The sequence below is a fragment of the Narcine bancroftii genome, chromosome 2, assembly GCF_036971445.1.
Source record: "Narcine bancroftii isolate sNarBan1 chromosome 2, sNarBan1.hap1, whole genome shotgun sequence".
In the NCBI taxonomy this organism is placed as follows: Eukaryota; Metazoa; Chordata; class Chondrichthyes; order Torpediniformes; family Narcinidae; genus Narcine; species Narcine bancroftii.
Genome location: NC_091470.1, coordinates 299,886,858 through 299,902,531, shown reverse-complemented (window position 1 = coordinate 299,902,531; position 15,674 = coordinate 299,886,858). Strand labels below are relative to the sequence as shown.

Genomic DNA, 15,674 nt, shown 5'->3' with positions numbered 1-15,674 from the left:
AGTCCTTTGACACAATTACTGGGGATGAAACATGACAAGGACATCCTTCTCCACACTCTTATCAAACCTTCATTCACCAAAGAGGAGGACAACTGTCTCCACTCCACCAAAATCGACTCGGGGTCAACGTGCATGGTGATGATGTTCCAGTTGTACAGGAAGGATTGGACTAGGAGGGCTCCTCTCACCCCCCAGCCAGGCCAAGGTGCCTGTTTGTGAGCCGTGGCAATGAGGCATTCTGCCAGATAGACTGTCTGCTCAGGGAACCACCCCATTCTGTCCATCAAGTCTTCATCTCTCAGAGACTGCAGAACGTCGCGTGCTGACTATTGCCTGATGGCCTTGTAGTCAAAGGTGTTTGTCTGGAAAAACTATTCCATGAAAGATAGATGGTGTGGTAAAGTCCAGCTGGCTGGGACATTGCTCGGCAATGGGGCCAGGGACAAGTAGAACCTCAAAACATGGCAGCACTTGGTGCCCTCATACTTCGGGTCCACACACAGCATGAGCATTACATGAAGGTACACATTGGACATACCCTTGCCTCCATTGTCTGGCAACTTGTACATTGGCACCTTTCAGACCTTTTCATCTTGGATCTCCATGTGAACCATAAAACAGCAGTGGTGATTGCCAGGGAGGAGGTGCATGGATGGGCACATCTGCGCCACATGTATCAGTTCTGAGAGCATTTCACACCTGATGACCAGGTTGTTTCCTGTTATTGAGAAGGAGCACCATGTCAAGACCCAATTTCTGGTGGATCTTTGCAAACTACTCCACTAATTCTTGTTGCACACCCTAGTCCCTCTAACACCTTCAGGTAGTCAGATGGTGGACTGGTCAGACCAGTTACCAAAGAGCATTTCCTTACTCTTCTTCTGGTTTACCTTGGCACTTGATGCTGACTCAAAATGGCTGCAGATGCTGATCGAGCTGCAGATTGATTGTGTGTCTGAACAAAAGACGATGATGTTGTCCATGTACAGGTAGGTCTTGACCTGAGGCACTTCACTGCCTAGCAACATCACACCTCGGCGCAATCCATGAAAGGGCCTTTTACCTCTTCCGTGTGTCAAGTGGGAATCTAATGATGTCATTTGATGCACACCATCCATTTCCATGTTTACTGGCAGAAATTGTTTCATAATTGTGCACTCCACAGCCTTTGTTACAACTCACGAAAAAAAATTAAACATCGCAGCAGATGGGCAACAAGACTCTACAAAGAGTCTCGGCAAATCAAATGATGTTTTGCTCTCTGCATCTGACAGCCTCAGGTTTTGTCCATTAGCATATTCCCAACAGCATTCCTGGGTGTACCACAATTTGGAGCAATCCTTCAATGTAATTTCCTGCAAAGATATGTGAAGGGGGACGCGTCAGTATAATGAGCTGATGCAATCCAATATCTCTGTTGTAATATGGCAGGAAATGACATACTAAAAATATTTGTTTCCCAAACCATGACCATTCATCTCCACTCTTCCTTTTCTTCCTCTGATCCTTTCTGCATTTGCTTTATTGCTGCTATGGAAAGAAGCCCCAATAGTCTTATTCTGCATCATGCTGACATTAACATGGTAGTTATAACTTTACAGGCAGCTGCTGTCACAAAGTGTAAAGTATTTCTTGATGGCTCAGGGTGAGAACCCTCCTAATAATTTTTTTTTTGCCAATTTTATAATGTTTTTAATAATCGGAATGCATATTTTGTGCATCAAAGAGGAGACCTCCATTTTTTTAAGGTAGTTTTTTTTTGTCTTTGGGAGAAAGGTGAATCTCAATTGCAAAAGGCTGGAAAAAATGGGTGGGGACAGTCCAGACCTCAGTAAAGAAAGACTGAATCATAGAAGAGGAAATCTATAAACCAAGTCAAACAGGATGGTCCTGGACCAAAAAACAAACCTCACAGTGAAAGCTACAATAAGTGGTATACATTCAAAAGCTTTTTTTTTAAAGGATTATATTAACTTTGGAAATAGGTGCATTAAGTGTTCTTGGTTTTCAAAGAAGACATTTAAGTATCAGACTATTGAGCATTTTTCTTCCACAATTAAAGTGATACATTAGAGATTCCACCAGAATAAATATAATGGTGCAAATAACCAGAATATTTCTTCAAAAATAAAACAGTTAAAATCTCTCCCTAAGCCAGCCAGCTATTTTAAACAAAACAGAATACTGGAAATACTCAGTAGGTCAAACAACATCAGTGTAGAGGGAAACAATGTTAATATTGATGAACGATCATCGGAATGCAAACCTAAATGAAGAGGGTGATATCAACTAACCTGCAGCCAGTGCTCAACCCTAATTCAACAGAGCAACATAAGGAACAGCAAGGAGTGAGACATTGTAGGACTATTTCTAATCTGTATTCTTAATGCTGCTGGACAACTATTTTCTGAGATAATGTTGATAGCAGAGAGCATAACAGAGAAATGATGTGAGGCCAACTTTACATACATTCTGAGAAGTATTGATCACATTGGCATGTATTCTGAGAGCCATTAATTTAGTTTCTAAATTGATATCAGACTCTTAGTTAAGGAATTAACATAATATTGTTAAGAGTCCAGAGGATCCCAAAACCCAGCAGCAATAGAAATTCACCAAGACAAATGGTCACTTAAACAAAAGTTGCTTTTACTTTTCTTTAAACATAAAAACAGGACCAAACTTTAAATTATTACTATTAACTTAACCTAACTTAATCCCCTTCTATTTCTAATGTAATGTGTATATGTTCAGGGAAGTTCTTTGGTTCACAGTCCAATTTCACTTCTCACTCCTCCAAGTTCACCGGTATCAGGCAATTCTTATACTGTGCACAGAATTTAACATTTATGAATTTTCACCAGGCTCTGGTGCTTAGAGTTAAATGGTTACTGCTCAGAAAGGTTCTTGTTCGTTTCAGAGAGATTTGTTGCTCATTGGACACACACAAACTGATTTCCTCCAAGCAGTATTTCAGTGTCTTGCCAAAGAAACCTGCCCCATCATGGGTTTTCCAAATGATAAGGAGTCACTTATTTCAGAAGAAACACTCTAGCCAGCCATTTCCTCTCATAAGGACCACAAGGATTTTGAATAGGCTGAACTCAAAACTCACAACCCATCTTCAAAATGGGATTTTCAACAAGATTGCCATGTTACAGCCTCCAAAAGCCACTGCAGAACTGTCTTCTCTCTCTCTCTCTCTCTCTCTCTGTTTGTAAAACCACATGAACCTTCCTCGAACAGCAAACTGCAACCAGACAGATTGCCGGCACCGGAATCAGTTTCTACCTGGGCATCTGTTGCTTGAAAGACAATAGTCCACTTACACCACAGCATCAGTCCAACCAACACTTATTTGTGAAGCCTCCATAGGCATTCTTCAAAGTTTCTGTAAAGTCACTGTGGACATGAAGTTTCTTTCAGCAAAACTCTTGCATTTTAAATAAGATGATTTTTTTGTGAAATAATAATGTCTGTGAAGTGATCTACAATAAACCCCTACAATCTATCTCTTTTAAAGATATATTAATATATCATATAAAATATACCTGTAACAGTATTAAATGTATGGGAGTAAGCTCTCTCTACTGAGATAAAATGCTGTTGCAGGTTATCAACAAAATCATTGCCTGTTGAAGTAATTTCTCTGGAAAACAAGTCCTTTTAGTTCATATATTTCTAATGTAAACCCTTAAAACAGGTATTATTAAAGCAACCTTAATCCAAAAGAATACCATGGTTGCAACAATTAAACTCATAATTAAATTATCAAAAGATTTTAATGAGCAATTATGAATGAATTATTTGCAAATATTGTTTATACCCCACTCAAGCATTCACAAGTTGTATGGTTTTTTTTTAATAGAAATGTCTGTGTTCTGTCCATCTGAAAATAATTGGGCAGATTCCAGTTTCTTGAATAGAAATTGTATTGTACTGTCACATTAGATATAATTAAAATAGATCAGTTATTTTTCCTGACAAACAAACAAATATGTGAAGCGGCTGCACAGGCTGCTGTTAAGAAAATATTGCAAATAAACCTGATTGAACTTTTTTAAAAAATACTGGAAGTAATGACAGTACATAAAATAATGCTAAACTATAAAATAAAAATGATTTTTTTTTTATCTTCACATTACTTAGATGGATTGTGTAATAAATCCTAACAAATATGGCAACTATTATTCACAGCTATACCTGCTTAATTAGAAGATATTATTTCTATTTCTTTCCTATGAGAGGATAATAAAACTAGATGATATTCAGATGGCTCCAAGACCTCCTTAAGAGGATCTCACAGAGGGCATCAGTAAGAATTTGTTCTTTACTGGCTGAAAAATCTGTGCCTTTACATTTAAAGTGTAGTAGTATTATTCAATTTCAAAATAACCATAAGTTTGAAACAAGCTTGAGGATCACACGGTTTAATGAACATTAGAGTTTGAATACATCATAGGACAAGTCACGTTCACATTGTACCTCAATACTGAAATATTATTTATATTAAAGTGAAAATTATATTATAATGAAGCATCAAAATTCTGCATGAGTGGAGGCTGAATTTTAAAACAATTATATTGCAAATAATCTACTTTTCCTTATAGACCCAAAATTCAATACAATTTCAAAATATATCCTACACTCTAGCTCGATCTGCTCAAAAGGAAATTATGGGGACAAAAATTATACCTCATCTTCATGAAGCCACAAGCTTGTCAAGAGCTAATACAAAAATTCTAATACCTCTTTAATTGAGAAATGTTTTTTTAATTTATCAAAGTTGATTTAAAAAATTAGAAATAAATTATGATACACAATAATAATAAACCATCAATGCAAAGAGAACCATGAAACATTAGAAATAAAATTTCATTCCTTATATTTGCCATTGCCTGTTAAACCAGTGGCTCTCAAGCTTTTTCTTTCCACTCATATACCACACTAAGTATTCCCTATGCCATAGGTACTTTGTGCTTAGTAAGGGATTGCTTAAGGTGGTATGTGGGTGGAAAGAAAATGTTTGAAAGCCACTGTTTTAATCGTACTTATTTGACTAGTTATGTACACGGTTCATAACTCCAAAGGAAGTGGACCAATGACAATTTTTCCCAAGCAAAATATTTCAGTAACAATTGGGTCTAGAGCAGTGATTCTCAAACTTCCCCTCCGACTCACATAACACCTTAAGCAATCCCTTACTAATCATAGAGCACCAATGGCATAGGGATTACTTAAAGTGGGATGTGAGTGGAAAGAAAAAGGTTGAGAACCATTGTGTTAAACCAAAGTAATATATCAAAGGGCAGGAACAAATAGTTTTTAAAGTTAAACAGACCAATTAAAATATAGCACAGGTTTTTACTTTCCACAAATCATTAAAACAAAGACAACTGCCTTCAGTCCCAACTCATAAGCTCGACACATAAACAGCTTGCTTCATGCTTCTTCGGGTCAACAATAGCCCTTACACCAGTGGTTCGCAACCTTTTTCTTTCCACTCACATTGGAACATATAGTTGGATTTCACAACATCTGGTGATTTAAAAAGTCAGTCGCTCGCAATCTTAACTTTTCATTCATCAATTACAGTTCCAAATGAGCTGAATTAAAAGTAGATTTTTTTGTCAGGGTTCAAAATATCTGGGAAAAATAAATAAGGGAATTGGTTTTCTAAGTTTAAATGAGGTTATCATATTCCTTCAAATAACCAAAATAATTCAAATGGCCAACCTTGAAGAACTTCTCCTCACATTCAAATGGTTTGGCTTCTAGCTGGCATCTGAAACTGAAAATCTGCATTGGTAAGTATAACATACTTAAGGAAAACCTTTTGCCAGAAAATACTACAGGAATTCCATGCCTTGAATAAAATTCATCATTCTGAGATATTTATTTTGTTGTAAGAGTTATCCCATTAGCTTGTTGGTTGAATGTAAATGTTCTTTCCCATGTGAAGACTGAAAGTTACTTTGACAAGTCTCAATAATGTACACTTATTCAATGACAATAATTTAGTGATATACCTTGTAAATTAAGAACTTGAATATCCATGCCCCATTATTATTAATTTGGTGTATAGCCCTCCTCTTAAATTGATACAAACCCGTAGATATATATTCCATAATTGGAAATGGATATGAGAACAGTATAGATACAACCAAAAAATTTCTATATTGTGTTGAAACTTCAATCACAATTCATTTAGTTCTTTTTCAGTTATTGCTGCAAAACTGATTTAGTGGTGATTTAATAGAGAACATCAGCCCTCAAAATTTAATATTCTTGAGCCTTAACTATCATCAAAATACATAATGTTTGTGGCAATGATCTACATTGAAGACCTGCCCCAAATTCAAAGTATTTGTCCCATTCCTATGCATTTATTCTCCACTTCTATTTCCACTACTAGACACAAAAATTACATTTTTCTTTGTTTTGGTGCATTTCCCCTGCACATCGGAATCCTCCGATGTGGTTGGTAGAATTTTCAACACCAGTTCCTCATAAAATTCCTCCATATACATATTGAGTCCTGCTTTTAATTTTAATTTAGATGTACAGCCCTGTAGCAGGCATTTCTGGCCCATGAGCCCGTGCCACACAAATAACCCAATCAACCTACAATCCCCGTGTGTTTTGAAGAGTGGGAAGAAACCAAGGAACCGGGAGGAAACCCACACAGACACGGGGAGAACATACAAACTCCTTAGACAATGCCAGATTTGAACTTGTGTCACTGGTGCTGTAATAGCATTATGCTGCTACACTAACCATGCTGCCCTACCGCTACACTAATCATGCTTCTCTAATGTCACCATCATAATCCTATTGTCCTTCCTGGTTCATCATCCAATTGTAACAGATTTCATGCTAATAATATGAAAATGCCAATTTATGATATTATTGAGGTCATCCATGGCATTCTATAATGACTTGAATGTATAATGGATGTTACCTATTGTAATAAAGAACAAGAAACATAATGGTAGAATATATTTCTTCCTGTCCTAAATGCGTGACCCCTCATTTTGAGATTGTGAACCTTGGTTCAAGACACCCCTGCAAGATGAGAGAAAATTTCAGCAATTTGAGCTACTTCACTTTGATTATGAAAAATTTACCAAAAATAGTTTTAAAAATAGTTCATTCTATATAACTTAAAACGAAGCAAATTAAGCGCAGATCAAGTGCATTTGTCCCAAAATAAACTTTATTGATAAACTAAAAAAAACATAAGGTTTATCAAGTTGTAGATTCTTATACTGACAAGCAAATGCAGAATTATTTATTTTCTATTCTGTCATTGGCAATTCTACCTGTAAAATTCAGTGAAATGGTTTTTCAGAATTGTACTGTAGTATTCTGAAAATTAGTATTTCATTAGATAATATTAAAAGCACATTATACTCTGAAATAGCTGGTCCTTATTTTGTATTATTCTAAATTTAGGTCAGCCTTGATTCCAGAGTCCGCGAGGTCATCAACAGAAATATGCTTGAACCTACCCCTCATACGTTTGATGACGCACAGCTTCAGATTTACACATTAATGCACAGAGACTCTTATCCAAGATTTATGAACTCTGCAGTCTACAAAACTCTGCTTCAATCCTTAACTGATACTTCGTCAGAACCTTAAGCCTTCCCGACTTTGATTCTGAACATAAAAATCTGAAATATCTGTGGGCTATTATAACTCACAGGGACACTGGAGCTATTTGATCTTCACCAGAAAGTAATACTCAGGCAAATTTTACTAAGGATTTTAATGTCTATCTGCAGAGGGCTTTGAACACAGGCCAAAACACAGCTTCAGATCAACACAGCAAGATTCTCCAAAGGATGACTGATGAAATGTTAGTCGTTTTAGAAGCCTGTAGATGTATTTTTTACATGAAATACTAATAAGATGTACTCAAAGACAAGAGTTTGTTTGCGGAAGTGCCTTGATGTTCCTCCTAATGACATCCTCACTTATGCTACAATATGGTTTAAAAATCTTCTACCATTGCACGTCATGACAATGATGCCACAGCCACATTGGGCGGTACTTCCACTTGTCTTGGAGTATATATTCTTGATATATGTAAACATAGTGCTGACGGAAACAAAATGGATCAACTTCAAGTATCTAAGCCAATGGTTTGGAAAAATACTGCCTATAAAACATGGTTTATGTAAGAGTAATATTATTTTACCATCAGAGTTTTGCTTAAAATGCAATTTTTTAGTTATGATTGGTGTATATTTATAAAACTTAATTTCAAAGAATTTATCACTTGTTTTGCAAATGGAAAACGGACAAAGTGTGGGCATTTCAATCCTTTTCAAAAAAAATAAAGCACAATAATTTTAATTTACAGTTGTTTAGTGATCTATCAGAAGTAAATTAATGAAAACAATGTGATTAAAGTATTTTAAGTAATATTCTGGACATGTATTGTACGTGGCACAATACATATGTATAATTGCACTTCATAATCCACCGTTTTTGATAGAAAAATCATATTGCCTGCATCCTACAAGGTTGAACTGAATGCAGTATTGATAAACACAATAGAGAAATGCATAACCAGAAACACCTTAAATTCTCAGTTTCAGTAAGATAAAGAGAATAAAACTGCCATTTTAGCACCCTGTCTCCTTGTTTTAAACCAACTATTATGTTCCTTCAAACTAAGTTGATTTTAAAATTTCAAATATATATTATTTAAAATGTTATGAACAGAAATGTACCACATTAGTTACACAACTGCCAAAAGTTAAATGTATTACTCTTAGCAGATGAATAATTGAAAAGTGTGTATGGAAATATGATATACACAGAGTTGATAGATTTGTACACACAAAAGAAAAAAACAAATATCTCAGCAACTTTGCAGTTGTGATATTTAAAGTTGGCAATAAATCCTGCAAGTCCCAAACTTTTCATTATAAATATGCACATCTTAGATTCTCAGCACAGACAAGTTGCTGATGGCCCAGAAATAACATTTTAGTTCACATCTCTAAGTCAACTTTCTGCAAGATTTTATCCTTGGTTTATTGTTTAAAACAAAGATTGTGTCTTGCACATTATTGTTCCATTTCTGTCTGTGAGGCAGAGATGTGCAGTATGAACTTTGATGGCATTATCACATGCAGAAGTGGCACTGAGGAAATAATAGTTGTCAGTAAATCGCACCTGGTATATCTGGTCCTGTTAGTGATATTTTGACTGGATATAGAAACCACTAGATTAAGTAATGTGCACAAAAGGTGTTGCATGCAAATTTCCCTCAAAAAAAAAAGCAGGCAATATATTGATTTATAGGCTTATATATACAAAAGAAGCAAATGAATGCCTCAATTTTGTTCAAGCTATTACTAGCAGAGATGTTCTTTTCACTTTAGAAACATAATTGAGTCATAAATAATTTGAAAAACGTGTCACTCCTGTAAACGTAATTAAAGATCACATCTTGACAAGGAAAGCAGAATAGAAGGCATTTTGCAAAATTTTTACTTCGCTTAAGTGCTTTGGCTAACATTTATCTCTAAATTATGGTCTAATTCAAAGAATTACACAATATTTTTAAAAAATGCTTCTTTTTGAAAGCCTGTAATAATTTGATGGCCAATGGTAAATATATTTTTTAAAAATTATAAAACTAAATGCTACTAAAAATCTATCGGATACTGCAATATTCCATTAAAATATCACAAACCATGGCAAGTATTCCACTGCATATACAAAGCTGTGTCTAACTTTTAAATTATCAAATGGCAGGAAGACTAGATGGGCTGAATGGCCTATTTCTTTCTGTTCCTGTGTCTTATGGTCTTCTTTGAATTCCCTACTTACTGCAAATTGTGATGCCAATTTTGTTTCAGCTTCACAGTTAATTCTTGCCATGTGATTGGTTTTAATGGTTGAATAAATTAAAGAAGTGAAACATTTCATGACCTTCAGATATTTAGTCCATGTAGTATAGTTGAAATGTAAATAGTTACACTGCAAGGACATAAATATAGGCACAGCAAGATCTCAAAAACAAAACTGAAAAATTAACCTGAGAGTTGGCATTTCAATAATGTTAAATGAGGAAATGAGGCAAAACTCCAGAAGAGTTCCCCTGTTCTTTTTAAAAGGGCTTGGAACATTTTACATTCAAAGAAGCAAAGAATCTTGGTGGAGGTGACATCTCCAACAATATAGCATTCCGTCACTCTCCTTAGGCAGTTCCTTGGACTGGAAGAATACTTGTGTCCTTTCCAGTTTGGAAATCCTGAAATGGCCTGTGGATAGTTCAAGACCACAAGACAAAGGAGCAGAAATAGGCTATTCAGCCCATCAAGACTGCCCTGCCATTTAATCACAAGGTTTTTTTTTTAACCTTTTTTTATTTGACGCTGAAGAGACCAGCTGGCTGGCAGACATCCCCCCAGAGTTCCAGTGCCCCTGCCATGTACACCGCCAGGGACTCCCATTTAATCACAAGCTGATCCATATTCCCACTCAGCCACACTACTGGCCGTCTCCCCATAACCTTTGTTGCCCTGGTGAATCTCTGCATTAAATACACCCAACGACCTGGTCTCCACAACTACCTGTGATAACAAATTCTACAGATGTGCCACCCTCTGGCCTAAGAAATTCTTAGTGGTCTAAGCAAACGTTCTTCAATCCTAAAGCTTTAACCTCATGTCTGAGACTCTCCCACCATGGGAAACAACCTTTTTACATTTACACTGTTCATGCCTTTCAACATTCAAAATGTTTCAATGAGATTTCCCTCTCGTTCTCCCAAATTCCAATGAATACAGGCCAAGAGTTGACAAAAGCTCTTCATATGATAATCCTTACCTTCTCAGAATCATCCTTATTCACCCTTTCCAAAATCAGCACATCCTTTCTTAAATGAGGAACCCAAAACTGCTTACAAGACTCCAAGTGAGGTCTCACCAGTGCCTTATAAAGCCTCAATATCACATCTCTGCTCTTATATTCTATTCCTCTTGAAATTAATGCCAGTACTTCATTTGACTTCTTCACCACTGACTCAACATGCAAGTTTACCTTCAGGGTATCCTGCAAGAGACTTCCAGATCCCATTTACAAAATAGTCTGCCTGTTTATTTATTGGTTTGCACACATCTTCCAACACGTTAACATTCTCAATACCATCCCAAATTCTCCTTCCCCATTTAATAGTCTTAGACCAGAGGAACCCAGGAATTTCTTCAAGAAGGCTTTGAGGACCACTAGAATCATTTTTTTTTTTTCGCTAGCAAACTCTCAATTGTTATTTTAATTTCATTTAGACATACAGTATAGTAACAAGCCCTTTTGTGTGTCTGTGCAGCTCAATTATACCCAATTGACCAACAACCCTGGTATGGTTTTGAATGGTGGAAGGGAACTGGAGCACCCAGAGGAATCCCACACAGACACAGGATGAATGTACAAACTCCTTACAGGCAGTGCCATATTCGAACCCAGGTTGCTGGCATTGTAAGTGCTGTGCTAACAGCTGCCCTGGGATGTAAGCCTGGGATCAAAACCTGAGCTGAGTTTTCTTGAAGCTTCTTGTAATAACAGTATTTTCCCAGTGCATTGAATTGTCCAGATCTCATGAGTTTAGGAGGCAGGCATCACTGCTCAATAGTATAGCATGTGCTTTGTGCCCTGTCTGAAGTCTGTCTTTTCTAACTTTAAAAAAATATTTATTCAGTTTAACATACAAGCATAAATACAGAATTGACAGTTACATAATAATTCATTTGTATAAAAGCACACACATAAAAAAAACAATGAGAAAAAAGTAGATAAAACTACATCAATAATTACTTATACCTCCAAAACATTTAATTGAAATTATCTATGCAATTTGTATAAAATAAAGGAAAAAAAACTAAAATCTAAATCTAATCTATTCCCTCCCTCTCATCAAGGTTACCTTGTAATTTTCTTTTAAAAGAATAGTAATGTGGAACCACTGCTGATTGCCAGAGAACAGGAAATGAACAACCAGAACATAAAATAATTGTTAATTCTTTCAATCATAAAAAAATTCAAAGAATTGGCCCCCACAATTTCATAAATTGAAACTTTCTATCTTTAATATTATATATAAATTTTCTCTAATCTTAAATAGGACATTACATCATATAGCCACTGTGTATGAGTCAGGGATGAATCATCTTTCCATTTCAAAAAAATTGCTCGTCTGGCTATCAACGTGGTAAAAACTAAAACTTTTTCCTGAGATGCTGATACAAGTTCATCTGAAACACGAGAAAAACTAAACAAGGCAATTAACGAGCAAGGTTCCAAATTAATCTCAAGAATCGTTGATAAAGTTTGGAAAATGTCTTTCCAGAATCTCTCTAAATTTGGGCACTTCCAAAACACATGAATCAGAGAAGCTTCAACAATTTTACATTTCTCACATAATGGATCAATGTTTGCATAAAAATTAGATAATTTAAATTTGGACATTCGAGATCTGTGTTGAAGCCTTAATCTTCAAATATCTTCTTCCTGTTTTTGTACATTGAATGCTGTGGGGAATTACATCATCGATGTCTGTATTCACTGAGAAATAACAGCCAAGATATGGGAAGTATTCTCTGCTTTCCAAGTTTTCACTGTGAACTTTATTGTTGACAAGATGACAATATTGTGCAGTGGGGAAAGGTTGGTATAAGACCTTGATTGGTAGGTAGGTGGGTATTGAGTGCAAGGACCAACCTTGTATACTTTGGTGAACAAGTTAATAATGCCTTTTAGAACTTGCAAATGCAGATATCATCTGATACTGTAGCTTTGTGATTGAGGTTTCGATTATTTGGTTTTGAAGTGTCCCCATTGTAGGGTGAAGTTTCCTTTTAATTGTGAAAATTAGCTTTCCTATCCTTGTCCCTGGCCACCTCTGGGCCAGAATCCCTGCTGCCAACAACTCTGGTTCCTACCTCTGCCCCAACCATCCCCAGTCCAAGACCTCTACCACCATCTCCAACTCTTGTTCCTTCCTGATCTACTGACTCCAACTCCTACCAGAAATGTTGCTATAATGCCCGTGTTTATCCCTCTATTGAGACAGGGTTATGCTCCAAGCATTTTGTTGAGGGGCATGTTTCCTTCCTTTTTTTTTTAAACTTTATTTAAAATTTTATGACATGAATAAAATAAAAATTACATTTAAAGAAATAATAAAAAATAAGATAATAAAAATTAGAATACTACATGATTAAACTACACAAATTAACCCCCCCAATAATTATAACATTAATCATCTAATTTAAAATTAATCCAACCCTCCCCCCCAAAAAATAAAGAGTGAAGAATTAATTAACAATGTTGTAAATAAAATAGAAAAAAACCCCACTTACAAAAAAAAGGATAAAACTTAACAACAAAAAAATTAATACTAAAATAATACCCTTAAACATATATTTAAATCAAACATAATACATGTATTTAACAAATGAAATCCACTTTAAAACTAAGTTCAAATATTAAAATCATATATCAACCACATATCTGTTATACAAAAAATCATAATTAATAATACATAAATACAGAATTTCCATTAATACCGTTTCCTTTATAATTCATCAAGAGAACAAAAACATCCCTTAGAAAAACAATCAGATAAACTTTTTATTCCCTTCCCCTCCCTATATAAAAAAAGAAAAAGAAAAAAAAGTTCAAACTCATAAAATTCTCCATATTCTTCATTTATAACATCTTCAAAATTCTCTATCGAAATTAACTTAATTTTATTAAACTCTTCTCCCTCAATGTATTTGTACTTGGTTTTCTTCTTTTTCTTCTTATCACCTTTCCCCTCATCTTCCTCTTCATCTAATTCAACATCCTCAATTTTTGACTTATTGTCTTCTGTGACATCATCCTCTTAAAAAAGAAAGAAAAAAGAAACCCCCCAAAAAAAAAGAAAAAAAGGAGAGAAAAAAAACCCTCCCAATTCCCTCTCAATTACAATCAGAAAACAGAGTTTTTAAAAAAATTATTTATTTAAAAAAAAATAATTTAAAAAAAACCTTCACTTCTTAACCCGAAAATTAAAAAGAAAAAAAAACAGGTCGGAGGTCATGACTACCTCCTTCTGTTTAAACTGCCCAAAGCAGAAACTCCCCCAAAATATTGGGTGTGAGATAACTCACAGGTAGCTGATGACTTCTGGAAACTAGTGCCCACCCAGTTCCCTCTCCCAACTCCCATTTCATTAAACTATCATCATTATTTAAACTATTTAAACTCTTCTCAAAAAAAATAAAAGATTTATTTTTTTTTAAATCAACGTTACCACTTCGGTCACCATTGCTTCCATTTCTTTTAAAAATCTGGATCCCCCTTACATCTCAGCTCTTTTTAGAGACCTTGAAGGACTACATCGTTCCTAAAACTGCATGATTGGTAAAGACTGAGCAAAGTCCATAGCCTCTTTAGGATTGTCAAAGAACTTTGGCTGATTTCCATCCTGAAAAATCTTCAGTACCGCAGGATACCTGAATGTTGCCTTATGTCTTTTTTTCCACAACCGTTCTTTCACAGAATTAAATTCGCGTCGTTGAAACATAATTTCTTGACTCAAATCTTGATAGAAGAAAACAGGATTATTCTGAACCATCAAAGGAGATCTATTTTGCTGGGCATTTCTAATACCCATACGTAAAATTGTCTCTCTGTCACAATAGTTTAAACAACGGATCAGAACAGGTCTTGGATTCTGTCCTGAAAAAGATTTTCTTCTTAAAACTCTATGAGCACGTTCCAGTATTAAACCTTCAGGGAATTTATCCTGTCCTAACACTCGTGGAATCCATTCAGTAAAAATTTTCTTGGATCTGGTCCTTCTATGCCTTCTGGCAAACCAACAATTTTCACATTGTTCCATCTAGATTGATTCTCCAAATCAACCTTTTTTGCTAAATTTTTATTTTGGATCTGCAATGTTTCAATTATTCTATTTTCATCTTGCAGTTGATCTTGTGCATTGACTAAACCTTGATCACACATTTCAAATCTTTCAATGGTTTCAAGCTTAAAAGCTCCATTAATGGCTTCCGCCATCGCATTAATCTTGGAAATAAACAGGTTCACAAAATTAGCTAAGTGACTCGATACAGAATATATCTTATGTTCAAGATCCTTAACAGACATTTCAACAGAAGTAGATTCAGGCATAATGGGGTCTTGCTGTTCCTTAAAGACCACGGGATCTTCTGTCCCTTCCCTTAATTTAGTATCTATTCTAGCAGTTTGACTTCGTATAAAAATCCCTCTCAAAGTCCCCCCAGCAATGCCAGGAGACTGAAGATCAGGGTTATCTTTAAGCCAAATCTCTTTAATCATCTTCACTGAATCGATGTCTGGAAAAACCGTTGTAATTGAAGATGCATTTTGCAGCGCCACCACTGTAGCAGTCGAATGACAGCTCTTTAACTCTCCAGCTGGTGGCGCCCCAGCTGATTCAACTGTCAAAGTCTCAGTAACAGCACTCACAGTGGCCGTTGTGTGAAATACTGGCACCCGTCCAGCTCTTTGGTCTGAAAGCTGTTGAATGCGACCTTCAGAGAGCCTCACCGGCTTAAAACGGTGTTTCAATGCCGAACTCTGCACGTCTTCCTCTGGATCCATTCTACGCTGAGTCCTGACTTCTT

The 15,674-nt window shown here is 35.7% G+C and overlaps 1 protein-coding gene across 1 annotated transcript in view; it reads left to right on the top strand.

Annotated features, from left to right (window-relative positions):
• rgs20 (regulator of G protein signaling 20) overlaps positions 1 to 7,945 on the top strand; it is a 231,073-nt gene extending 223,128 nt beyond the window's left edge. The window contains exon 5 of the mRNA XM_069915429.1: positions 7,456 to 7,945. Coding sequence (XP_069771530.1) covers positions 7,456 to 7,644 — 189 coding nt within the window. The 3' untranslated portion in view covers positions 7,645 to 7,945. The remainder of the gene's footprint in view (positions 1 to 7,455) is intronic.
• The last annotated feature ends 7,729 nt before the right edge of the window (positions 7,946 to 15,674 follow it).